Below are 26,485 nucleotides of genomic sequence, written 5' to 3'. Positions count from 1 at the left end.
GAAATAGCTGAAGGGCTAGATTGCTGGATTTTCTTTTATCCTATTTCTTGAGAACATGACTTCCATATACTGGAATACTGGATACTGCTAATATGCTGTAAATTGTTTTTTGGACCTGTCACTTCTTTTGTCCTCAGTTTAAGGTCGCATTGCACGCCATAATGAGCCAAGGTTTATAACAGCCAGGTAATATGCTTTACAAATCACTTTGTTGTGCAAAATACTATTTTACTTCTGTCAAAGTCATCCAGACCTGCAGCCTTTCGCTCCTTGAGCTTTCACAGCTCACTCCTCAGCTGAAGTGTTGAAAGCAACAGTATGGTGGGGGAGAGTACACACACTAACACTTGGCCTTTGTAAATAAATGGTAACTTAATAACTAATTATTCTGTTATTTATTTGTTGACAATAAAATGAAAAAAGAATGAATTATGTACAGCTGATAAGATAACAATTACATTCTGATGAGATAAGAACATTTTTTGTATTAAGGCAATTAAAAAAAAAAAAAAAAAGCACAACAAGCATCTGTCGTCTGCATAATGTGAGGCTGGTCACACATCCAACATTATTAAAATATGACCCCAGAACATTACATATAAATGCAGTGGTAATCTTTAGCACCATTTGTGCAAGTAAAATGTTTACAGTGAACATATTTTAATCAAAACACAAATACTTTCCTGAACCTATGAGTGAACACACAAAATTAAAGTAATTACAAAATACCACCCTCCCAAATGGTACATGAATATGAGGACTTTCTTGGCCTTTCACACTGGAACATTTGCTCTTTACCTCTAATATTGCCATGACCGTTGCTAGAGTACACCTTGTGCTTATCTCTGAAATACTAATAGTTTTGGCAAAACAACAGTATTTGACATCCTGGGAAAGAAAGTCGGTCCTGTGAGTCTTTTGTGCAACTGAGGGTAATTTGAACCCCGTGAAGGCCAGTAACAACAAAAGCTACAACTTATTAGGGAGGTGAACTGTTGAACATGCTTAATCCTTTCTGGTGTTTCACAGATCACAATAGAGAAGCAGCAAGGACCACAGAGCTTCATTTACACAAAATGTTTTATGTGTAAGAATCCGATAAAACATTTTCATGATAAAGACTGAGAATAATTGAACTGTTACATAATAATGTTGCACAAAACGCAGATGTTAGTTTGCTGTTTACAGTTTGAGCTGCAGCTTGCATCCAGGTTTACATGGCACTGTTTAAAACAACACTAAAGAAATTTAGCAAATATAGACTTTGTAAGTCCCTATGACAGCCAGCAACACATTTACGACTTGCTGTCTGCTTACAGCAACACAGAGTTGGAACAACAGCACTATCTTAAATCACTTAATTTAAATAATCAATGTCTGTTGTTTCAGAATCTCCCAGTACTGTGTCACCTCCAGAACGGTATACTTAGCTTTAGGAAGACTTAAACAGGCTAAGAAACAATGATGGGGTAAAGTCAGTATCAAACACCTCACAACATACTCAACACATCTTGAACTGAATCACAGCCATTAACCAGAGTTTATTCTGTGATTCAGCTTTATGGTTTTTATATTTTCGCAGTCTAGGAATTTTTCTGGTTTAAAGTTATGATTGTACTGAAGTATTCAGTGGTGTCCAGCTTTAAGATCATCCCTCATTGGAGACCCGGTTTGCCTCACAGGTTGCCCTGATGTCAGTGTTCCACAACCCCCAACTCTGAACACTGGCAGTCTGTCAGGGTGCATTCCCCTTGGCTCAGCTGCCATACAGAGATTGGATTATGCACCTTGCTGTTGCAACAAAACGACTACTTTCTTTTCCTCATGTTGGTCTCCAAGTGGCCCAGCTTCTCATAGGACTGGTAGAAGACTTCCAGCTCTGAGCAGCCCCAGGCCCTCCAGACACACAGGCACCACTCCATGTTTTCCTTCTGAAAACCACATACGACTGTGTCCTTCGCCACTAGCGCTGCTTCCCTCAGGATTCTGAGAGAAAGAGAGAGAAGAGGAAGTGACACAGTGTACAGTGTGTGGGAAGGGAGATAAAGTCATTTATTTGACCTCCTACTGAACTTTAAGTGTTCATATTCAGATTCAAGCTCCACAGATCAAGATTGCGCTTGCTTTGTTTTAATACACTTCCCATACTTTCATCATCTGCCATATTTGGTTTGTGAAGCAGTTTATAAGTTGGCTGTATGAAAGCCTTCTTGTAAAGCTATAATATAATTTTGCTTCTAAGGCTGATAAACCTTTTTTGACTGGTTGAGAGATGTAATCCAAATAACCGGTAGGTAACAGTTTAATCAACAGAATGTATTCATCAATAATCAGTGAGACAAAATATTGTGTCAATGAATAAACAGTGGATTTCTAAGACTGGTTTAACCATGTTTGGCAGAAAAGAACTATGTATCTGAAAAAAGAATAAACTAGTTAAAAAAGAAATAATACAAGGCTTTACATTGGTGAACAAGAAATGAGCTCACCCCAAATACGAACATCCAGGCGGAGTGAGGACAGCAGTGACGCGGCCCTGCAGCTGATTAGCAAGTGGCTGTATTTCGATGACCATCACATCACCTCCACGCCTGCCAAACAACACACACATAGCACCCAATACATTTAGGCAAAGCCTTTTTACTGTATGTCATTGAAATATAACACTTTGCTATGTTGCTGGAGAAGGTTGTACCGGGTGCTAGAAGTTCAAACCACAATTCCTAATTTAAAGATACGAACAATAGGTGGAACTATGCCTAACCTATCAAACTTGCTATGAAACAGTTTGATATGAATGCGGCATTTAACATAGTTGTTAAAGGATAGCTCACGTTTGAATTCAAATACTCCTAATTATGGATTTTTTTGGGATACATACCAATCAGCTGCAAATTAAATGTGAATTAAAATGAAAACCACTCACAAGTGATGTCAATACACTCATCATCATGTTTCCTCAGTGTTACATTGTTGCCACAGTGGCAGTAGCTTCTCAAAGCAGGATAATATTCTCAAAAACATATCAACAGCAGCTTAGAGGCCTGGCTTATCCAAGTGGGCATTTGGTCCACAATAAGCCCAAAAATGGAGGTCCCACAACATGACTCATAGGATCCAGACGTGCCAAACACAAAGTGACGTAGTGGATGTAGGACATCCTGAAAGGTCCTACATCCATCCTCTGAAAGCTCTATGCCATTCTGTCAGCACAAGGGGGACCTCCAAAAATCACACAGGTGTGTGTAATATTTTTGTTGATTTGTATAGGCATTATAAGCTGCTGCAGAAGATGCTTTCACAACTTTAAACACATAATCTAGCTCCCCCTTTTGGGGAGCAGTTAACATTGTCATTCGATATTCCCTCCTGAGTTGAGCTCGATATTTTCTTGATGTATTTAAGTAATTTCAGAAGTTGGATGATTTTCTCTTTGACAAAAATTGAATTTTTTGTGCCACTTCTAGTTCCAGCTCGCACTGGAACGGTTCGCAGCCGAGTGTGAAGCAGCGGGAATGAGGATCAGCACCTCCAAATCTGAGGCCGTGGTTCTCAGCCGGAAAAGGGTGGAGTGCCCACTCCGGGTCGGGGGTGAGTTCCTGCCCCAAGTGGAGGAGTTTAAGTATCTCGGGGTCTTGTTCACGAGTGATGGGAGAAGGAAGCCGGAGATCGACAGACTGATTGGTGCTGCGGCTGCAGTGATGCGGACGCTGCACCGGTCCGTCGTGGTGAAGAGGGAGCTGAGTGTAAAAGCGAAGCTCTTAATTTACCGGTCGATCTACGTCCCTACCCTCACCTATGGCCACGAGCTGTGGGTAGTGACAGAAAGAACGAGATCGCGGATACAAACAGCGGAAATGAGCTTCCTCCGAAGGGCGGCTGGCCTCTCCCTTAGAGATAGGGTGAGAAGTTCGGCTATCCGGGAGGGGCTCAGAGTAGAGCCGCTGCTGCTCCACATCGAAAGGAGCCAGTTCAGGTGGTTCAGGCATCTGACAAGGATGCCTCCTGGACGCCTCCTGGGGTTGGTGTTCCAGGCATGTCCCACCGGCAGACCCAGGACACGCTGGAGAGATTATATCTCTCGAATGGTCTGGGAACGCCTTGGTGTTCCCCCGGATAAGCTGGAGGAGGTGGCTGGGGAGAGGGAGGTCTGGGCTTCTCTGCTTAGGCTGCTGCCCCCGCGACCCGGCCCCGGATAAAGCGGAAGAAGATGGATGGATGGATGTGCCACTTCTATACAACAATGTTTTATACTTTCATATACACTGCATGTACAATGTATTCAATGTATAACAACTAGCATATAATTGCATGAAATTTCATAGTTGTTTAAATTATGTAAATAGGTTTTAAAATGTTCAATTTCAGTTTAATTTATTTACCCAATCAAAAATTAATTATTTTCATATTTACATGCATCTGTTTTTGTTTTGTTTTTTTGCTCTATTTGTATGCACTTGTTCTTACCTGGGGATCCATAGAGTTCCATTCACTTGCAGCACTGTGAAAGCTTGAAGATGAGGTGCAGTAGGGTTAATAGTTTCTGCAGATTCCAGACCATAACATTTGGAGGATGACTGGCGCTTGTGGTTCCTCCCTATCTCCTCCAGGTCTGCAGGCTGTAAGACACCACTGCAGCTGCCAAACGAGCTGTGGTCTATGCTGCTTGAAGAGTCTAACTCTACTGGCTCCACGGAGCAAGCAGATGATATAGAACAGTAGTCTGTGAGTGAATCCTGGTGCTGGATCATCTGAGTACCTGCCTGCTCATTGAAGATCAATGTCACTTTTTCATTAGACCACTCTGGCTTCTCTTTTTGGTGTGTGGATTTGAGATCAGTCATTGCCATTGGTGTTAGCCCTGATGGACGCTGCACAGTAAAGACACTCCGTAGAGGACTGCTATCCCCGCAGCTGAAAGCATGACATGATTTTAAAAGACAGCCACTCAAGGAGGGTTTGAGTTGTGACTTAAGAAAGCAACATGCCAAAAACAAAATACATCCATTTACATTTCAGAAAAAGGATATCATCACACACACACACACACACACACACACACACACACGATATCATAACATTTCTTGGTATCAAGAGCAAGAGTGAGAAGTATCATCAAGAAATACAACGTCTACACAGAGATATTTAAACTGTACAGAACAAGCCTGGCTGATAGGAAGCAAACGATTTCAAAGACTCTGGAAAGAAAACTAGTGAGAGATGTGTCTAAAGACCCAAGAAGACCTGCAAAGACACTAGCGAATGACTTAACCAAGCTGGGAATTATAGTCTGAAAGAAGCCAATCACTAGAACCCTGCACAGGAATACATACTCAAACAATGTACTTTGCACAGATGAGACTAAACTAGAGCTGCAACTGCCTTCTCCAGCCCCCCAACACCTTCCCACAGTCTGGAAGGCATGCACAGCATTCTGATAAAATGCCAAGGGTGTGTACGCCATGCTATAGGCTGCTGGAGGTAGAACTGTTGATAATCATATGCTCAATGTTTCATTACTACAATGACAATGATTCTGAATGCCACCACCACCAGCAAATAACAGAGTCCTTAGGCTAATCCACTTTTCACTGGGAGATATTGATTTCACTACCACGTGACAGAACCTTGAAAATAGTATCACGAATTACACCCCCATTTGCTTTCATCATGGCAATGGAGGCGATCATCAGAGGTTCAAACTGGGTGGTGACAAGCAGCTCAGGTCTGGAGTGTCCTGTTAACACTAATCAGGGCTTTATGGACGACATAACAACACTGACGACAACACCATCAAATATCACACAGACCAGGATGAAGATCATTTCTGGAAAATCAAGAAGCATCTCCATCACCAAAGAATAGCTATCTAACGAATTAATACTGAACCAATACCAATGATATCAGAGAAATCTGTCTTGGGAGGTTAAGATGCAAAACAGATCAATCAAATTAAGCAGGATGCTGTTTGGGAATCCACTCTGATACATAAGCTATACTGTGAAGATGCTACATAAAGCATAAATATCCATATTGATATATTGGGCGATCGTGGCTCAAGAGTTGGGAGTTCGTCTTGTAATCGGAAGGTTGCCAGTTTGAGCCCCGGCTCGGACAGTCTCGGTCGTTGTGTCTTTGGGCAAGACACTTCACCTGCCGCCTACTGGTGTTGGCCAGAGGGGCCGATGGCGCGATATGGCAGCCTCGCTTCTGTCAGTCTGCCCCAGGGCAGCTGTGGCTGCAACTGTAGCTGCCTCCACCAGTGTGTGAATGTGAGAGTGAATGAATAGTGGAATTGTAAAGCGCTTTGAGGGTCTCGAAAAGCGCTATATAAATGCAATCCATTATTATTATTATTAATCTGAAGCAAGACTCCACTGATAGCTAGAAATTCCACAGTTCTGGTTAATTGGACACCGACCAAACCTATGAGTTTGAGGAGATTGTCCAGACTGAGCTTTGTTCCCATTCCACAGTGGGACAGATACTTGCATGACTATAGGTATATTGTATGTACAGTCAGTCACACAAAAACTGACTATACAAACATAATACAAATAAAATTATTAGCTGTTGTTTGAATATAAACAACACAGACGCATGTTTGTAGACACAGGTCTACAAAAGTACACCCTACAGTCCTACAGGCCTTGATACCAAAACCTCACTTACCAGTACTTGGCACAGAGCTCGTAGGAGGCAGCATGGTAGAGCAAGAGGGTGTTCGTGTAGTCATCCAAAGTCCAGACTGCTTCTTCTCCCCATAGACTAAAGCTGGTTTCCAAAGATATGACGGAAGATGGTGGGCTATAGGTCTCCAGCCTATAAACTGCCTGAAGACTCAGACAGTCTATAACTAGCAGGCCCGGGCCATTGGAGAACCATAACTGATAAACATAAATGTATAGACATGGTTCGGCTGATGAGTTCATGTGTAGCCATTATATGACTCAAACATAACTTCATTGTCATGGTCAGTACTGTCTGTTCACCTGGGATCCACTGCCGACGAGAGCCATGGTCCTGATGGGATAAGGTCTCTGCCTGGGATCTGAATCCTTCAGACCAAACACTGTCTTATTTAGGGTGTGGGAGCAGATGTATGTTTCTCCTTCTAGTGGAAGGTCCTCCACTACGTTATACACCGCCAACAGACCGTCTGACATCCCTGCAAACACTTTGTCCAGGCTCTTAATAGGAGGAGAAAAAATCTTTTTACATTTAAATACTCGTTTCACTCTTCACTCTCTCTTTGTAAACCACCTTACCTCACTTACAAACCCCTCCACCTTACCATGGTGGAGAGGTTTGTTGTTGGGCGAAAAGCGAGGTGGTTATATAGTGTAGTGGTTCACACATGTGATTTAATGGATGAAAGGTGAGTTGTTTAAAACAGGATAAGAGACGAATCCTTAAGAGGGCTGTGTCAGAAAAGCACCAGGTTTAAAAAAATATGTAACTAACTCCAAACCCTGCAGGACTTGAGGGAGAATGCCTGACAACTCCACCTTAGACCATGGAGCCGGCTCAGCACAGCACAAGAAGAACATAAGCCTGCTCACTTGTTGGTCTACCACCTGCATTAGGTGCTATAGGGGTTGGTGGCTTATGGATTGGGTGATGTAGAGACCAGGATGGTCTCATCTCAGAATGTTACCTCTCTATAGTCAGGCTCATGTCAACCCACAGTTTGGATTTTGAAACCAGTCTTATGGAGAGGGACTGGAGTCCAATCTAGAGTTACCTTCAGCGAGAGGCATTGTGGACAGGGCAGGGCAGACTTGTATCCCTCTAGTTTGGTATCTGTATGTTGGAGGTGTTCTGGGTTTGTTTTTTTAATTAAGTATTGCTTTTTTTCATCTTCAGATTGAGGAAGGAATCTCAATTGTTGTTTCTACTTAAGTTCCAAACAGTGGTTCAGAGAACCAGTAACTGACTAGTGGCGCCTTTTTTTGAGCAATTACAGGGGGGCTTTGCTTATGTTTATGTTTGGGACTTGCTTGTTTCATATCTTTGTCTTGGTGCATAACCCAAAAGTGCTTTACCTTCAGAGCACAAGCACATGGCTTGACGTTACACTTGAGGATTTTATGGTAGAGAGCAGAATTCATGTGTCCATCAATGACAGCAAGCCGTCCAGGTCCTGAAGCAGTAAAGCTTCATCATTTATAAAATAGTAATGGGACGAAATCCTTCCACAAGGTTTTTTTTGTCTCATCAGTCCACAGACTATTCAATTATTTTTTTATATAGAACCAAATCACAACAACTGTCACCTCAAGGTACTTCATATAAGATGGTAAAGACTATACAATAATAGACACGAAACCCCAACAATTGATGACCTCCTATGAGGCAACCCTTGGTGACAACAGGAAGAAAGAAACTCCCTTCTAACAGGGAAAAAACACCTCTGGCAGAACCATACTCCGGAAGGAGCAACCTTCTGTCATGAGTGGATAAGGGTGAGGGAAGGGAAACAGAACAAGAGACACATTCCCAAAGAGAGGCAGAGATCGATGCTAACTAATGATTAAATGCAAAGTAGTGTATAAACACAGAGAGTGAAGAAATATTGTTCTTCTTTGAATGATGGATCTGGATTATGGGGCTATGGTTTATTGGAGCTCCAAAGTCTTAGAAAAAGCTTTGTAACCCTTTCAAGACCCTTTCAACTACTTCACTTTGTCAGAGAGGTTCTATTCAGGTGATTTCTTGATTCAAAAGGTCTACCAACAATCAGCCCTTTTTGAAACTGAACTATGGTTTCAGATGCGTTTTCACAACTGAAAATACAATGTTTTGTTTTTGTTTGTTGTTGACTGTGCATTAGGAAGCACACCTACATCTACACCTCACATCTACTCGAACATTGGGAATATGCCAGACTATTCCATGTGCTATTCTCACATAAGAGTTGCCAGACTAATGACCGTTTTGGTGTGATCTGACTGGATTGGACATTTGCATGTGTGAAAAAGGTGATAGAATAATTATGGTCGGGGCTCTTTGTTCCTGTTGCAGCGCATAGTGGTTTGTTTAAATATGCAAAACATGCAAACATTCTGAGCCTCGCCACTCGCAAGAGGTTTCCATTGCTTCGATATACTTGGTGAAAACCTTCAGGGTGAGTGCCAGTCTAAATTACACCCATAAGCACTGAAACTGGATGGTCACAGCCCTGTACTGCCCCCCTAGAGACCTGAAGAATAAGCTCTGTAACAACATTATCTCCTCCCAAACCGTAAGACTGGCAGTTTCCGTATCCAGCAGTTGGCTCATGTCCTCAAACCGCTCAGCATGGTAGGCTGAAAGCAGGGTGACCACATAGACCTCAGTCAAATTAATGTGGTTACTCAGTCAACTCTTCTATATATTATTATAATTATTATGAATATTAAGTGCAACAGTTATTCCTGAAACCAGAAAAACCCGCGTTCATGGATTACATTACGGCATCATTAGTGTTCACGAATGATCTTCACGATGAAGAAACTGAAAATGTGTCCTTGCAGTGATTTGTCTGTCTTGAACAGAGGTGGTGGTAGTGTAGCTTTACACTACCACCACAGAGGGTGCATCCCTTAGTGAGATACCAAGTGAGGTTTGAAAGAGAATTGCTGAGATGTATTTAGAGTCTCTCTCCTATCAGTCTTTCTGAGTTCAGTAAGTACTTCCTCTACACCAGAAATGTCTCTACTACACCCCATTCCTACTCTAATGCTTAAAGAAGTCCTATCATTAACTAGTCCTTTAATCTTAATATCTATCTTTAAAGAGCTACACAACACAAGCTTTTAAGTTGCTGGTTATTTAACCATTACTTTTAGGGATATTCAATCTGCTGGATTGTCTCAGATTTGCATAAACAAATTTATGATAGAAAATTTGAACATATACAGCAAGCGATGTACATTATATCAAAAAATTTTCAAGATATATATTTTGTAAAAATGTTACATTATCCCACTTTCAGTCCTTTATTTTGAATATCTCAAAGATGATTAAAGCCTGAGATTTTCCCTGGTCTTTCTCACCATCAAAATGAATCAGGATCTGTAATTTGTGTGTAAATTGGGATCATTAATTAGAAAAAATGTGTTGGCTAGTTAAAATATGAAAACTATATAAAAGTATGCAGATTGGAGGTGGTCGTGCAGGAAATGTTCTGTATTGATCAATACCCAACTTTGCTTTGACTTCAAAAATGACTCAAAAGTCATTTTAAAACATCTAACTGAGCTTATGCAGAGAAATTGTTTATTTCTGTTACCTTTCTGAGTTCATCGCAGCACAGCACTAGCAAATGTAAGTAATGACCTTTTTATGGCCTCTCCCAGTAGACTCATTTCTATGCTTGACTGTTAGAATGTAAGTGCAGCATTCAATACCGCTGACCACAAGATTTTACTGCACAGTAAGTTCATCCATTTACTACTTCGAGCCTGGACTACTGTGATTTACTGTTGTCATGTTCCTTAAAAAGCCTCGAGTTGACCATGAATGCTGCAGCAATAGCACTGATAGGGATTACTGTGTATCTTCCTTATTCACTGGCTTTTCACTCTTTACTGGCCACGTGTTAAATCCAGAACTGAATTTAATATATTTCTCCTTACATACAGTGTCTTGAGTAATCAGGTCCCATCATATCTTAAAGATCTAATAGTACCACATTGTTCTGATAGACCTCTTCACTCTCAAACGGATAGCTTACTTATGGTTCCTAGAGTTTCTAAAAGCTGAATGGTAGACAGAGCCTTCATCCTACAGCCCCTCCTGTGGGAGACAGACACCCTATCTACCTTTAAGACCAGGCTTGAAACATTCCTTTTTGATAAAGCATATAGTTTGTTCAGGGTCACCTGATCCAGCCCTATCTGTTAGTTATGTTGCAATAGCCATAGACTGTTGGGGGCGTTCCTAGAAATGGATTCCAAACACTGGCTCTCTGTCACATGTGTGTCTTTTGTCTTGTTTACCTCTGTTCTCTTCTCTTTCCCCTCATCCCCATGACATTTACCCCATAGTCTCATCAGACCGCCCCTCCCTGAGTCAGGTTCTGCCAGAGGTTTCTTCCTGTTAAAAAGGGGCTTTTCCTTCCCAGTGTCACCAAGTCCTTGTTTACAGTGGGTCATCTGATTGTTGTGGTTTTTTCTCTGCTATTTTAGGATCTTTACCCTACAATATAAAGGACCTTGAGGTTGCAGTTGTTGTCATGTGGCACTATACAAATAAAACTCAATGATTCAATGTACTATTTTTTAATGACTGAGCAATGACAACTGAATGGTAAATAAATTCCAGACAAACAAAAAAATGTAACACCACATATAAAAAGCATTTTGCATATTACTCTGAAAACAAGTCTTTGTATGCTGTTGCAAAAACAATAAAAATATTGTTTAAAAAAAAAGCCATCCTTCTCAAACACATCTGAGGTAACAATAGGTCAGTACGTAAAGCTCTTGTATTACAAGCTCACGGTTGCTTAGGCTTCAAGTCTCATTTTGTCTTCTACTAATGCTCTGTCAAAATGCAGCCTACCTATGCGAAACACTGTATTTTAAGGCCTGGTGTAAAGAGGCAGATAAAACTTGAATGCTGCTAACTGTGATCCTAACTCGATCCTTTGTGTGTTGACACCATGTAAAGCCAAATATGTGTAACACTTGTTTCCTTTGCTGTCAAGTGCATGTGACACAAATGCTCTAGATACAACCTGCTGACATATCAGCAACATTAATTTTAAGACGTCAGGTTTCAGACTGAAGCCCGTATGTAAACCCACAGTACTGAGTAACACAATAACACAGCTTTGAGTAAAACATGTTTGCTTAAACATATGCTGATATATGACCTGACCTGCTCTCTCGCTGAAACAGGAAACAAACAAGTGATGATGGCGGGACAGGAGAACTGCCTCTGGGGTTGACTGAGTGGACACATGTCCTTCAGACTGTAGATGAACACCTCCTGTTCCTGTCACAGAAACATTAAATTAAAGAATGAGGTTTTTTTATTTTGGGATTTAGAGACAACTATGTCGTCCCCGAGCTGTGGCAACAGTGGAGGGTAGCCAATGTATGATTTGATATTGTTTTCCTATCCTGGGAAACTAATACTTTCCCTCCAACACTGGTTTGACACTCAATAAAAGACTGTAGCAGTCTCACTGTCCTTATGTCCTCGTGTCCCTAAAAGGGTTTTCATGAAATCCTCTTTTCACATTAAAAAACATGACAAAAGCAGGTAAATTCTGAAGATACCTAGATGTAAAAGTAAGCTTCCCAGTGAAGATGGTAAAAAATAACATTGCATGATTGTTTGACTGCTGTTCATAGACGAAAAAGTTATCAGTAAATAAATGAGTCACCAAATGTTCTGCATTTAACAAGAAGCTGCATCACGTTGAATGTGATTTCAGGATGTGTACCTCAGTTGCCATCCACAGAGTGTTCCCCATCTTCATGTGACAGCTAATCCTGCTACCTGGACAGGCCATCCTCTTCACCTCCACCTGACCCTTGTTAACATTCACCACACTGTAGTTCCTGCACAATACACAGTTCTTTGCTGAAAACATTTAGAACCACTGAGTTGGAAGTTAAAACAAAATAAGCAATATTTTGTATAGTAATGTTTTTATACAGTAATGAGTAGAGGCAATTTTTTGGAAGACGGTGTCACAGGGTTAGTTAATTAAAGCTAAATATAATTTATCACGTTTAGTACATGTGTGATGGATAACTTGAGAAATATATCTTATACAAAAAGTTGCCTATATAAGGTGCAAACACACCAGTGCTGCTGGTATGTTTGCTCGTCTGCATTCACATGCACATGAACCATTCCTAATCTATGGGGTTTGATATGATGTCCCCCACCCATGTGCGGCGACAACAGCGTCAGCTCTTCTGGCAAGGCTTTCCAAAAGGTTTAGGAGTGTGTTTATGGGAATGTTTGACCATTCATCCACAAGTCCATTTGTGACACTGATGCTGGATGAGAAGGCTTGGCTTGCAGACTCTGCTCTAATTCATTCCAAAGGTGTTCTGTCGGGTTGCGATCAGGACTCTGTGCAGGCCAGTCAAGTTGTTCCACACCAAATTCGGTCATCCATGTCTATATGAACCTTACTTTGATTTACTGCTTTGCGATCACGTTGGAACAGGAAGGGGCCATCCTCAAACTGTTCCATAAAGTTGGGAAGATGAAATTGTCTTGGTATGCTGAAGCATGAGGGGATCTGCAGTTTATTGGCAGCTTGCAACCAGGTACACTCTTTCCTCAGGAGCTGGTTAACCAGTTAGTGTGAGTGGTCAAACAAAAGTAAGAAAAGAATATGGGAGTTAAATGGCACTGGAAGAGTTGGGGGAGGTAACATGGTCTTGACACAGAAAAGGAGTTAAAAGAGGGAAAAGTGTAAAGGAGTCAGCAGCAATTAACAGTATTTGTTTAAGAGCAAGGAAGCAGCTTTTACAACACAGATCAACCTGGAGTCCTGCTGCCACAAACAACTAGAGCCATCATCGCTATTATGTCATGCATCTGGGAGCTATTTCAGTCAGCTGTGTTAAATATGTTGTGTTAAATATAGTTAGCGACATACATTTTTGGACAATAAAAGGGTTTTTTGTACACAACAACAGTAAATTTTAAATCAAACCAGAAATGTGTAATTGGCGCACAGATTCTCAGCTTTATTTTTAAGTAAAACTTCATTTTTAGAGGCTCTAAAGTAACTGGACAATAGACTAATAATCCATTTCATGGTTTGATAAGGCTTTTTCAGCTGTTATTTCATGACAGACTGCAGAATTGATTCGAAGTGTTGAACTTCCATTTGGTAGTTCACTGGAACTTGCAAAATGATGTCCAAAGAAATGCTGATGCAAGTGAAAAAGACTGTCATTGGGGAGAAAACCAAATAAACCCCATCAGAGAGATCGAAAAGTTTTGGAGGGGTCAAATCAAGTAAATAATCAAGTCAATCCTAAATGAACAGGAATGCAAAACCAGCTCAACAACACTAAAAGACCTGAACTACAGAAGACAACTAAAACATGGAGGTAGGTGTATTGTGGGGCTCATTATTGTGTATAAGAGGCAAATAAATCACAGTACAAAGAGAAATGGTCACACAAACCTGTCCTCTTTATCTTCATTCCAGAACACAGCACTATATCCTTGCAGCTGGGACAGGAAGAGCTGAGAGTTGACGTCACAGGGCAATATATACCTGAGGCAGGCGAAGCTAGGCTCCTTCATCTGCCTCACACAATGCATTGCCACTGGCCTCTGCAGCACAAATGCAGAGACAGGCAGTTCAGCTTAAAGTCATTCATAGAACAATGACTTTTATTAAAATTTGCAAAAAATGTTATGTTTCATGGTTTTTTTATCCTTAAAATATGACTGTGACTACACATACATTGGCAGTTGTGATTGAAAATATAAATGTTGAAGATATATATGCATTTGTGGTGCTCATTATTTCATCCATCCATCTCCACTTATCCTTTTCCGGGTCATGGGGAGTAGCTGGAGCCTATCCCAGCTGTCTTAGGCCAAGAGGCAGGGTACGCCCTGGACAGTCTGTCGCAGGGCTAACTCATAGACAGAGAAAACTATTCACACTCACATAATGGAGTCGGTCTATAATGTATATTTTGACATTACAGTCAAAACATTTATTGGGATTGATTGTTTTATCATTTGCATTTTATGCTATCCATATATCCATGGAAATATTTAATTTTCAGTTAAGAAATATTTTAGCATTATTGTACCGAGTTACACTTGCCACTATGATGTCATGACCATGATCTACAAATCTTAGACAACGCTTGTTCAGTCCTTTTTGGCTTTTTAACTTTCCTGCACTTTGGAAAATATGGGAAAGTGAAAATGGACCGGGTGAGTTGGAGCAGTTGTTCTTATCTTAAGATTAAACCGCAGTGGCTTAACATTGAGAACTGGGCAGTATAGGAAAAACATCTTGTTTTCTACATGTTCCTGAGAGACACTACGTGATTTTATTTTAGAATTTAGCAGTAAAATGAGAACCAATCGTTGGAATTTAACCCCTCTTTAGACTAATTCTTAGAATTTCTTCCAAATTTGAAGTTATAAGTCTCCAGCTCAACCACTACTTTGACACAAGTAATAAAGTGTAGTACACTTTCCTTACATCACACAACAAAAATTTGCTCATTGTGTCAGCCAAACAACAGCTCACCTTCTCAGGTTTAGTGTCCCAGCATTCAGTCATCAGGTTGTGCAGGCAGTAGAACTGAACCTCTTGTGGACTACCCAGCACTGGCCGAATACCTTTTGAGAGCTTCTTTGCTATCTCAAGCTGGTGGTGTCCCAGCGCTGGCCTCCGCCCAGACAGGAGCTCATACATCACCATGCCATAGGAGAACATGTCCACCTTTAAGAGTTGTTCCCAAAAAAGGAACATTAAGGTCAGTTGATAAGGGTCAAGTGTCAGAGTTACATCTGAGGAGGTTATTAAGACCTCCTGATGAATTTGTAAATAAAACTTTAATAAAGAAAACTTTAAATTTCATTTGGAGTGAAAAGAAGTTATGAAAGTAAAACCAACAGCCATTTGTGCCATTTAGATGAAAGCTACCCACTGAAATCCTGTCTCTGAATGTTCATTTCTTGGATAATAACTCATGACCACAGCCCATTTATGAATTTGCATATGCTCTATTTGGGTTAAAATCATGTAATAATTTTATTCTTGGAGCAATTCAGCAAGCAGACCAGCACGCGTTGGTCTGATGAAGACCTGGAGTCGTTGCCTGTTGTTCTGCTTGCTGAATTGTTCCAAGAATTTATTCTTGGAAGAAGAAATTGACATAATTTAATTTATTGTTTTGTTTTTTTTTATTTCTATTTCTTCTAATTCTCTACTTTTATTTTTTTTTTCATCTTAAAGTGCTTTATAAATAAAGGTGGTATGACAGAATTTATCCTAGAATTCAACAAAGTGACTAATTTTTATAATGTTTTATTTATGTGAATATAGTACATGTGTAGCATTCATCCCTTTCTTAAGTGGACTATAACGGACTATAAACGACCAGCGTCTTCTGTGATGAATGCTGATGCTTCACTGGCTGATGAGCTGAACACGTTTTACGCTCGCTTTGACGGCGCAGCAATTAAAACAACAAACGGCTGCGCGCGCTCGCAGTGCACCAGTGAAGAAAATGCATTCGTCATCACAGAGCATGCCGTGAGGAACACCTTCAGGAGGGTGAACACCAGGAAGGCAGCAGGACCAGATGCAGTCCCTGGCCGGGTCCTGAGAGCCTGCGCTGACCAGCTAGCACCGGTGTTCACGGAGATCTTCAACCTCTCCCTGGCCCAAGCTGTGGTTCCCACGTGCTTCAAACAGTCCATCATTGTCCCTGTCCCAAAGAAACAACAGCCCGCTTGCCACAATGACTACCGTCCAGTAGCACTGACTTCAATTGTGATGAAGTGTTTTGAAAGACTGATGAGAGATCACATCACTTCTTCACTTCCTGCCACCATCGACTCGCTTCAGTTTGCTTACCGGACTAATCGTTCCACAGACGATGCCATATCTCACCTGCTCCACACATCCCTGAGTCACCTGGACACTGGCAGAGGGAATTATGTTAGGATGCTGTTCGTGGACTACAGTTCAGCATTCACCAAGTTGACGGATCTAGGACTCAGCTCATCACCGTGTCAGTGGATCCTCAACTTCCTCACAGACAGACCCCAATCAGTGAGGGTGGGAAAACAAGTCTCCCCCTCCATCTCACTCAGCACTGGAGCGCCTCAGGGCTGTGTTTTAAGCCCCCTGCTGTACTCACTGTACACTTATGACTGTGTAGCCACATCAGACACCACCTCCATTGTCAAGTTTGCTGACGACACTGCTGTTGTGGGCCTGATCTCCGACAACATCGAGACGGCCTACCTGGAGGAGATTAGGAACCTGGAGACCTGGTGCCAGGAGAATAACCTCCTCCTAAACATCAGCAAGATTAAGGAGCTGATCGTGGACTTCACTACAAAGCAGGCGAGGAATTACAAACCCCTCATCATCAGTGGCACGCCAGTGGAGAGAGTGGACAGTTTCCGATACCTGGGTGTCCACATCACTCAGGACCTGTCATGGTCCTGCCACATCAACACCCTGGTTAAGAAAGCCCGTCAGCGTCTCTTCTTCCTCAGAAGACTTAGAGACTTCCATCTGCCACTGAAGGTGCTCAAGAACTTTTACTCCTGCACCATCGAGAGCGTCCTGACGGCAAACATCTGCACCTGGTTTGGGAACAGCACCAAGCAGGACAGATGAGATCTGCAAAGAGTGGTGCGCTCAGCCGAACGCATCATTCAATCAGAGCTCCCTGACCTGCTGTCCATCTACACCAAGCGGTGCAAGACCAAAGCCAGGAAGATTATGATGGACCTCTCCCATCCCAACAATGGACTCTTCTCACTGTTGAGGTCTGGGAAGCGCTTCCGCTCCCTTAAGGCCAAAACAGAGAGAATGAGGAGGAGCTTCTTCCCCCAGGCTATTCGGCCCCGAACCAGGTGTAGGACTGGACTCTCACACACATCACATCACCACACACACTCTGGTTTTTCTTCATCCACACTTCCTATAATTTATAATTTCTTTCTGCTATTTGCACATTTTTTTACTGTAAATTTCTAAGTTAAATCTGTAAATTTTGTATAACCTGTAAATTGTAAATACTGTAAAACCACTGTCATTTAATGGTCGGGCATTGCATTGCACAGCTACAAGCATTTCACCTCATGTCATACTGTGTATGGTTGTGTGTGTGACAAATAAAATTTGAATTTGAAAGTGAAAGTGAAATTAATTGGATAAGTATTAATAAGTTTTTAAAATTTTAGATTTGTTTTAACAATATAAAACAGCTCTATAAAGCAACACTTTGACCTTCAAATTAATCTACTGACCATGAACGAGAGGTCAGAGGTTAAATATATCACAATATTTTAATTCTTAATAAAGTACTTTTTATATGCTGATAATAAACACCACACTTTTAAGAATTATAGTTTCTAAGTTAAAGACCTTGATAAGCCAAATTTGGGTGGATTGTTGACGTGAGCTATCATGTTTACAGACACAGTGACACTCACCGAAATGCTACTAAAAACATGGCCTCCATGCCAGAGGTAAATAAACATAATCAAAAACTGAATTTAATGCCGCAGAGCACAGAAAAGATATTTGACTGAATTAGTACTCTTTGGAAGAGGGGCTGCGGAACAAAGATGGAGGGTTACACATATTTTCGCCTGGTTTCTGAAGTGTTCCTAGGGGTCAGTAAATGAGTAAGGCCTGGTAAAGCTTTTTATTTTATTTTTTTATTTTATTAGAAAGTTATTCAGACTTTCTTGTTCTGTTCTCCCTAATTTCACCATTTGACGTATTATTTTTTATATCTTTGTAAAAACTGAGTATCTGTCTTTTTCCCTTAACAAGCTGCAGTCTGATTGGTGGTTATGGTCCCAGCACAGCGCTTGAGGTTTGTTTCCAACCTGTTTGTTATTAGACTACATTTTCCCAGGTCCTCTTACTGAGCCATAGCTGGGATCCATTTATGGATATTTTCTCCATGGCAGTTCTCATCTCATAGACATGATCCTTAGGAGTCTGGCCATCATCCGTTTGCACTACATTGCAGTACCAGCATATGTGTCTCTGTTTCAGCATTGTGTAAGTTCTAAATACTCCTGTTGGTTCCAGGATGTGATGTTCAATAATAGCATATGCTGAGCTTCTGTTCCTGACCTTTAACCAGGATTCACTGCTGGAGGGCACTTACAACACAAGCTCTGTAGACCTGGATCTTCAATGTCTGCCTTGACAATGGTGTTAGCCACCTTTCCAATTTAATTATTGAGCACGGTGTCAAGAAAGAAATCGGACACAGTTCACCCCAGGTACACAGTCATAATGATGCTGAGTAGCTTCAGCAGACAATCCATCTTGCAGATCAAAGGCCTTTGTAAAGTCTATATTGAGTGTCTGGATTTCTCTTTCACATGCATGAGTAAGAAAACCATATACAGTGACTTGCTCAAGTATTCGAACTTTTCCACATTTTGTCACATTACAGCCACAAACATGAATCAATGTTATTGGAATTCCACGTGAAAGACCAACACAAAGTGGTGCACACGTGAGAAGTGGAACGAAAATCAGACATGATTCCAAACATCTTTTACAAATAAATAACTGCAAAGTGGGGTGTGCGTAATTACTCAGCCCCCTTTGGTCTGAGTGCAGTCAGTTGCACATAGACGTTGCCTGATGAGTGCTAATGACTAAATAGAGTGCACCTGTGTGTAATCTAATGTCAGTACAAATACAGCTGCTCTGTGACGGCCTCAGAAGTTGTCTGAGAGAATATTGGGAGCAACAACACCATGAAGTCCAAAGAACACACCAGACAGGTCAGGGATAAAGTTACTGAGAAATTTAAAGCAGGCTTAGGCTACAAAAAGATTTCCCAAGCCTTGAACATCCCACGGAGCACTGTTCAAGCCATCATTCAGAAATGGAAGGAGTCTGGCACAACTGTAAACCTACCAAGACAAGGCCGTCCACCTAAACTCACAGGCCGAACAAGCAGAGCGCTGATCAGAAATGCAGCCAAGAGGCCCATGGTGACTCTGGACGAGCTGCAGAGATCTACAGCTCAGGTGGGGGAATCTGTCCACAGGACAACTATTAGTCGTGCACTGCACAAAGTTGGCCTTTATGGAAGAGTGGCAAGAAGAAAGCCATTGTTAACAGAAAACCATAAGAAGTCCCGTTTGCAGTTTGCCACAAGCCATGTGGGGGACACAGCAAACATGTGGAAGAAGCTGCTCTGGTCAGATGAGACCAACATGGAACTTTTTGGCCAAAATGCAAAACGCTATGTGTGGAGGAAAACTAACACTGCACCTCACTCTGAACACACCATCCCCACTGTCAGATATGGTGGTGGCAGCATCATGCTCTGGGGGTGCTTCTCTTCAGCAGGGACAGGGAAGCTGGTCAGAGTTGATGGGAAGATGGATGGAGCCAAATACAGGGCAGTCTTGGAAGAAAACCTCTTGGAGTCTGCAAAAGACTTGAGACTGGGGCGGAGGTTCAGCTTCCAGCAGGACAACGACCCTAAACATGAAGCCAGGGCAACAATGGGATGGTTTAAAACAAAACATATCCATGTGTTAGAACGGCCCAGTCAAAGTCCAGATCTAAATCCAATCGAGAATCTGTGGCAAGATCTGAAAACTGCTGTTCACAAACGCTGCCCATCTAATCTGACTGAGCTGGAGCTGTTTTGCAAAGAAGAATGGGCAAAGATTTCAGTCTGTAGATGTGCAAAGCTGGTAGAGACAGACCCTAAAAGACTGGCAGCTGGAACTGCAGCAAAAGCTGGTTCTACAAAGTATTGACTCAGGGGGCTGAATAATTACGCACACCCCACTTTGCAGTTATTTATTTGTAAAACATGTTTGGAATCATGTATGGTTTTCGTTCCACTTCTCACGTGTGCACCACTTTGTGTTGGTCTTTCACCTGGAATTCCAATCAAATTGATTCATGTTTGTGGCTGTAATGTGACAAAATGTGGAAAAGTTCAAGTGGGGCCGAAAACTTGCCAATGCAAGCCAATGGAGATGTTGGAATACACACTGCTATTCTAGGTAATCTCTCTTTGCTAGCAATTTGAGCCTGTTCCTCAGGGGCTCATTTATCAAGTTAGCCTCTTCAGATTGACAATATCCTGTGTCAGCGTGTCTATTACTTAGATTTGATACACCAGAACTAACCTAATCATTACATAACACCATTTTTGCTTTGAGATTTCTGTGCTTTGGTTTTTGTAAAATAAATAAATAAACTTCTAAATGGCAGGGCTGATATAAAGCAGGAATTCCTGCTTTCTTTTTAGTTGGTAAAATAAATGTTGAACAGATCACCAATTGTCTAAGGAAATAAAGTACTGAAGGTGCTCTTGACATGAAATTCTCACCAGATGTCGATAACAACCCATCCAATCTACACATGCAAAGAACCATGCATGTCCATAAATTATGTTTAATAATGAGAAATGACACAGGGCTTACTGAAATGTATTTAATACTTTGTACAAAAGCCTTTATTGGTGATGACAGCTTCAAGATGCCTCCTGTATGAATCTAATTTTCTCTCTGAAACCAAACGGGAGTTTTGTTGGCTCTGTGTTTTGCTGAGAAGTCCGCTCTTGTTTCATCTTCATTATCCTGGTAGATTTTTATCAAGAGTGTCTTAGTACATTTTTCAGGCCATCCTTCCTTCAGTTATATGAAGTGAGCCAGTGGTGTATGCTGAAAAATAGCCCGACACCATCATGTTTCCACCTCCAAACTTTACTATTGGTATGTTTTTAAGGGTGATATACACAGCCTTGTGACCAGTGTTCCCTCTAAGCTGCGCGCGTGCGCAATTGCGCACTGCTGCCACGGTCTCTGCGCACAGAAAATCTGTGTTGCGCACAAAAAAAAAAAATCTAACCTGAATTGACATTAAAATTAATACGTTAACAATTCTGTTTTGCAGTGTTAGTCAGTAAGTGACTGGCTGCTCCCGTATGGGATCAGAACGATGTCACCTTATCCCATAGTCCAGCCAATGATGCGATTCACATTCGTATATACGCAGCTAATCAACATTGCTGATAGGCTATGACAGCGTCCTTATGTGCCGACACCGGTGTTTTAGCGAGCAAAGCGGCTGATGTGGAGTGAAGCCACGTTAATGACAACGTGTACAACCATTGGAGATGTGAGCAGGACAGACGGAACAACTGACGGGAAAAGTGTGGACTTTATACCAGTTTTTAAATTGTGTTGATCGGCCACGTAAAACCAGAGTTATGATAAAAAAAAAATATCTGCAGTGTTTGTTTTCCTTCCTGAATACTGTCGTTGTTTATATTTACTGCGGGAAGAAACGGTAAAAACACTGGAAAGCACTCTCCGCCCAGTGTTACCAGCTCCTCAGTAAGGAAAATCACTATTGGCTGTCCTAAAAGTCGCTAAATGACGTCATCGCCTAATTTGTCATGCTAATGTAATTGTAACCTACGTTGTTGGAGAGAGAAATAACATCGTCAAAGAGACATAAAGTCAGTAAAAAACGTCCCAAATGCAGTTAGAATTTATTTAGAACTTTACGTTAATTTTTTTGAAGCAGTAATTATATAATTATTTGCCCAATATTGGTCATTACATACTGTATTTTGCTAACAGAGAGTTAAAATAAATAAATAAATAAATAAATAAAGTTGTGTTTTCAAAATTGGAGTTCAAGTTATTTTTACTTCCAATAGTGTTAACATGCTACAGGTCATGAACAAGATTTTTTTAAATTTTCATTGTAAGTGGGCTAAAGCAGGTAATTAAAAGTAGTCTAACATAAATGTAAACGCTGTAATTTGATTATTTTAATAAACATGTAACTTGGATGGATTTGATGCTGGCGTGACCACAGTGCACACGTCTGCCGTTGCTCAGGGGTCCAAGGGACGCTCAGTTTGTGTGTTCGCTCACACACGTGAAACATTAGAGGGAACACTGCTTGTGACCTACAAACATGGTGTGTATCACGGTATCCAAAGAGTTCAATTTTACTTTGATCTGACCAGACTATATCTCCCAGTCACTGACTTGTCTAAATGTTGTTACTGATCTGGTTACAGTTTCATGTCAATAACACCTTTAGAATTATATTTACTTGGAAAAGTAGTGATGCATTCAATACACATTTTACCTCCTGTCTGTTAATACCTTCTAACATTTTTCCTCTTCTTCGGTAGCTAATTAGTCTCACAACGTTTGTCGTAGATAAACCGTTCCTACCTCATAACAACCAGCTCAAATGTTTTCAATTCAGCAGTAATTAAGCATTTCTTACCATTCCTGAAATATTTGGCATTTTCGGGTGATGAAGTGCCATTTCATATGAACAGAGAGCATGCTCTTATCTCACCCCTGTATGTTGGAGGTCACAAGTTTAAGCAATTCTATTAGGTACAGTGTAGCTGGTATCACAGGTACAGTACACTTGTGGCCTATTAATATAGTTGCTCATGTGTTTTTGAGCCATCTCACTTTAACAGGTTACCTCCAACTTTTTAAATGCACCATGGCCAAGTTACAGAGTCCACCAATAGCAACAAACCTTCCACAGTTTATTTAGAAATTGCACTTTCTAGTTAATTTATGCTTATAAAAATAATTCAAAAGTTTTATTAAGTTATACAGACTGTATAATTGGCTGTCAAGGGTGTGCAGCCTAAGAACAGAAGAGCAAAATGTCAGTCACAAGGTAACGACATCATAATCTAAATACGACTTTAATTCACTAATTAAATAGCATTAAATAAGACTTGGAACAAGAAATCAAAATAAATCCAGAAGTAAATGATTTTCAGAGGAACTACATCAATAAATAATGGACACCCCTCAACCTCCTAGTGCCTAGGTTATTTTCAGAAAAGTTGAAATCTCACCTCTCATATTGTTGTCAGACGATTACCACTTGGATTTGAAACAGCATTTCAACTAATGTTTTCCTTGTTAACTCTCCACTTGGTTTTTTCTACTTGCAAAGCCTGCTCAAACATGATTGGTCAGTGCTATGTATAGGTGCTGTGTACAGGTCATACACGTATATGTGGAAATTCAGGATATCAACATATCCGTTTATATAGAGATGATATGTTTATTCTCATCATTTAAAAAAAAAACCAAAACATAAAACAAAACCACACAAAAGTGCAAAAAATGTTACAAACTTTTCTAATGTGGGTTAAAAAAAAAAAAAAGCAGATACCTTCTCATCATACACAATGCCTGGTCGGATCTCAGGAGCCTGGTAGCCCGGTGTGCCTTCAACTCCCAAAGCCCCCTCATGGAAGGATTGTCGAGAGATCCCATAGTCAGACAGTTTAACATTGACTGTGTCCTGCACCTGGAAGAAGTTATCAGTGAATTAAAAAGCCAAAACAGGCTTTCTCTTTTTTGTTTTGGTTTTTTAACATGAAATTACTGGTTTGCTTTCTATTTACAGTATTTTTAATAAAGGGAGAGCAAATAAATTAGCTCAGAATTTTCACTTTCAAAAATAGGTGTATCAAAAAGAATTGTCTGATTTCAAAATGCTACATATTTTTAAAGTAATGGACATAGAAGCTTGCAGTTAAAATTTTAAAATACATGGCTGAATAAAAAGTTTTACATACAATACACACAATGTTCACGGGCTCATGACATACGCTGTCCTACACCAGCTGTTGTTGTAAAACCGACCCACACCCATGTGAAGCTCACTAATCCCTCTTTCTAACAGTCCGTGTTACGATCGTTACCTGTGAATAGTTGCAGAATTACAGCTTGTTGAAACTGGATGATTGGCTAATTCAATCTCGTGGATCTGCGGCTTCCCACCATCATTATTAAGTAAATTTCATGACGCATACACAGACGCACACGCACCACAAGAAGTTGTTGATTTGTGTGTCGGCGCATTTTCATGTTTTAGTGTTGCAGGTGTGGAATGTTTTTTAGGCTTTGTTCTTACAGGTGCAGTAGTTGGTGATATGTCGTACTTTTCCATTTTTACGCTACCCTTTTATTGTGTTTTCGCCATCCTTCCTTTTTTTCTTTTTCTCCTGCCTGTCAGCTTAGACATTGTCACACAACACATATAATGTAATAGCTGAAATAACACTAAAAGAAATGAATAAATACACAGAAACACATAAACAAGAGGAGCCTTTATAGAATTTATAGAGCTCATCTTAATTCTGATTGTAAAAGCTGCCGGACAGGATTTTTAAAAAATGATAAAAAGAAAAAATTACTTGGATGAATCTTTTTGATACACCATGTAAATTAGAATGCTTAAAAAACACAACATTTTACAGACCTCCAGAGACCACACCAGAATGTTATCAGATTTGAGGTCACAGAAGATGATGCTCTTTCTGTGAAGGTATCCCAGTCCTGCTGCAATCTGATAGGCTACTTTGAAGGTTAGCATGTGTCCAAGCGGCATGTACTTGAAGCCTAGAAAGACAAGACATATTTTCATATCTCAGTAATATCGAGCAAGTTTTAAAATCAACTTCAAATGGCAAATCAGAAGGTGAAGATCACTGCGTACTTTTGCCTTTGTGCTTTTCCTCCAACACTGTGTTGAGGCTACCCAAGGGGGCTAACTGTAGGGCGAAGCAGAGTGGATGAATGCTGATGCCCACTAGCGAGACAATGCAGGGATGCTGGAGAGAGTGCAATGTACTGGATTCCTGGCGAAACTCAGCAAAACTCCGATAGGCATTTGCAGACTGGAGGTGCTTCACCATGGTGTCTAAGACAATGAAGACAGAAAGACAAGGGACCATCAAAGTTAATTGATTTACATTTACTGGCAATTTACATTTTGTCAAATGACTAAATAGTATGGTAAAATAGAGAAAGCCAATATCCAGCTGAAAGCATTGAGTGTGGGAGCAGCTGATCGTGGCTAGCAAGGAAACCTGGTCCCTCCGTGGCCGATTACCCAGACTACGTGATGTCCTACTACGAGATGTGAATCCCTACCATCCCGACCATCACTGAAACCAACCAGCTGATCTACACCATGGTAGATCATGGTAGTGATCACTGAAATGCTTGGCTCCACCAAGAGCAGTACCCTCCATGGAGAAAGAGATTAGGCACAGAGGGAAACCAACTATTGGAGCTGCAGAAATGCCTGATGAGGAAACTGATGCCTAAGATATACAGCAAGCTGCCTAATCCTGAGGCATTGGAAACTGCCAAGCAAATACTTACAGCCATTTGAAGAAACAGAAGCCAGGAGAACAAATCAGAATTTTCTTCACTAGTTTCTACTCGCAGTGGCAGGGGAACAAGGTGTGAACAACCCCACCAAGGCTGGAGGAAAAAAAGCAATACTGGAAAAGCATATGGGAGACCTGAACAGGATTCAGTACCCATCAGAGTAGCAGACATCCAGGAAAGAGTCTCAAGCATGAATGGCAGGACAGCACCACAGCCTGACATGAGTCACACCTACTGGCTAAAGAAGTTAACTGTACTCCATGAGCGTCTGGCAGTACAAATGAACCAGCTGCTAATGGATGAGACACATCTAGAACACCTAACTGAAGGCTGGACAGTTTCTTCTTCCCCAAGGATCCCCAAAAGGGACTGGTACCATCTAATTACTGGAAAATAACCCGCCTCAGCACAACATGAAAACTCCTGTTAGACATCATAAGGGTTAAGATGAACAAGCATGGTTTAAAACATGAACAGGGCCCAGAAGAAAATTGGCATGAAGACCAGAGGGGGGAAATGCCAGCTACTGGTAGATAGAGCAGTCATTTTCAATGGTACAGCCATG

General features: G+C 41.0%; 1 protein-coding gene across 1 annotated transcript in view; it reads right to left on the bottom strand.

Moving 5' to 3' along the window:
* Positions 1-378: 378 nt before the first annotated feature.
* The window catches only part of lrrk1 (leucine-rich repeat kinase 1), an 84,792-nt gene continuing 58,685 nt past the window's right edge, over positions 379-26,485 (bottom strand). The window contains exons 27-38 of the mRNA XM_084923439.1: positions 25,241-25,444; positions 25,004-25,143; positions 23,909-24,046; positions 15,242-15,436; positions 14,150-14,301; positions 12,437-12,554; positions 11,866-11,982; positions 6,993-7,190; positions 6,673-6,887; positions 4,468-4,914; positions 2,490-2,591; positions 379-1,986 (exon numbers count right to left, since the gene is read on the bottom strand). Coding sequence (XP_084779565.1) covers positions 1,809-1,986; positions 2,490-2,591; positions 4,468-4,914; positions 6,673-6,887; positions 6,993-7,190; positions 11,866-11,982; positions 12,437-12,554; positions 14,150-14,301; positions 15,242-15,436; positions 23,909-24,046; positions 25,004-25,143; positions 25,241-25,444 — 2,204 coding nt within the window. The 3' untranslated portion in view covers positions 379-1,808. The remainder of the gene's footprint in view (positions 1,987-2,489; positions 2,592-4,467; positions 4,915-6,672; positions 6,888-6,992; positions 7,191-11,865; positions 11,983-12,436; positions 12,555-14,149; positions 14,302-15,241; positions 15,437-23,908; positions 24,047-25,003; positions 25,144-25,240; positions 25,445-26,485) is intronic.

Source organism: Perissodus microlepis, chromosome 1 (assembly GCF_051167445.1).
Source record: "Perissodus microlepis isolate ML-2025 ecotype Zambia chromosome 1, ASM5116744v1, whole genome shotgun sequence".
NCBI classification, from domain to species: domain Eukaryota; kingdom Metazoa; phylum Chordata; class Actinopteri; order Cichliformes; family Cichlidae; genus Perissodus; species Perissodus microlepis.
The sequence above is the reverse complement of the archived record's forward strand: the minus strand, read 5'-3'. Positions and strand labels throughout refer to the sequence as shown.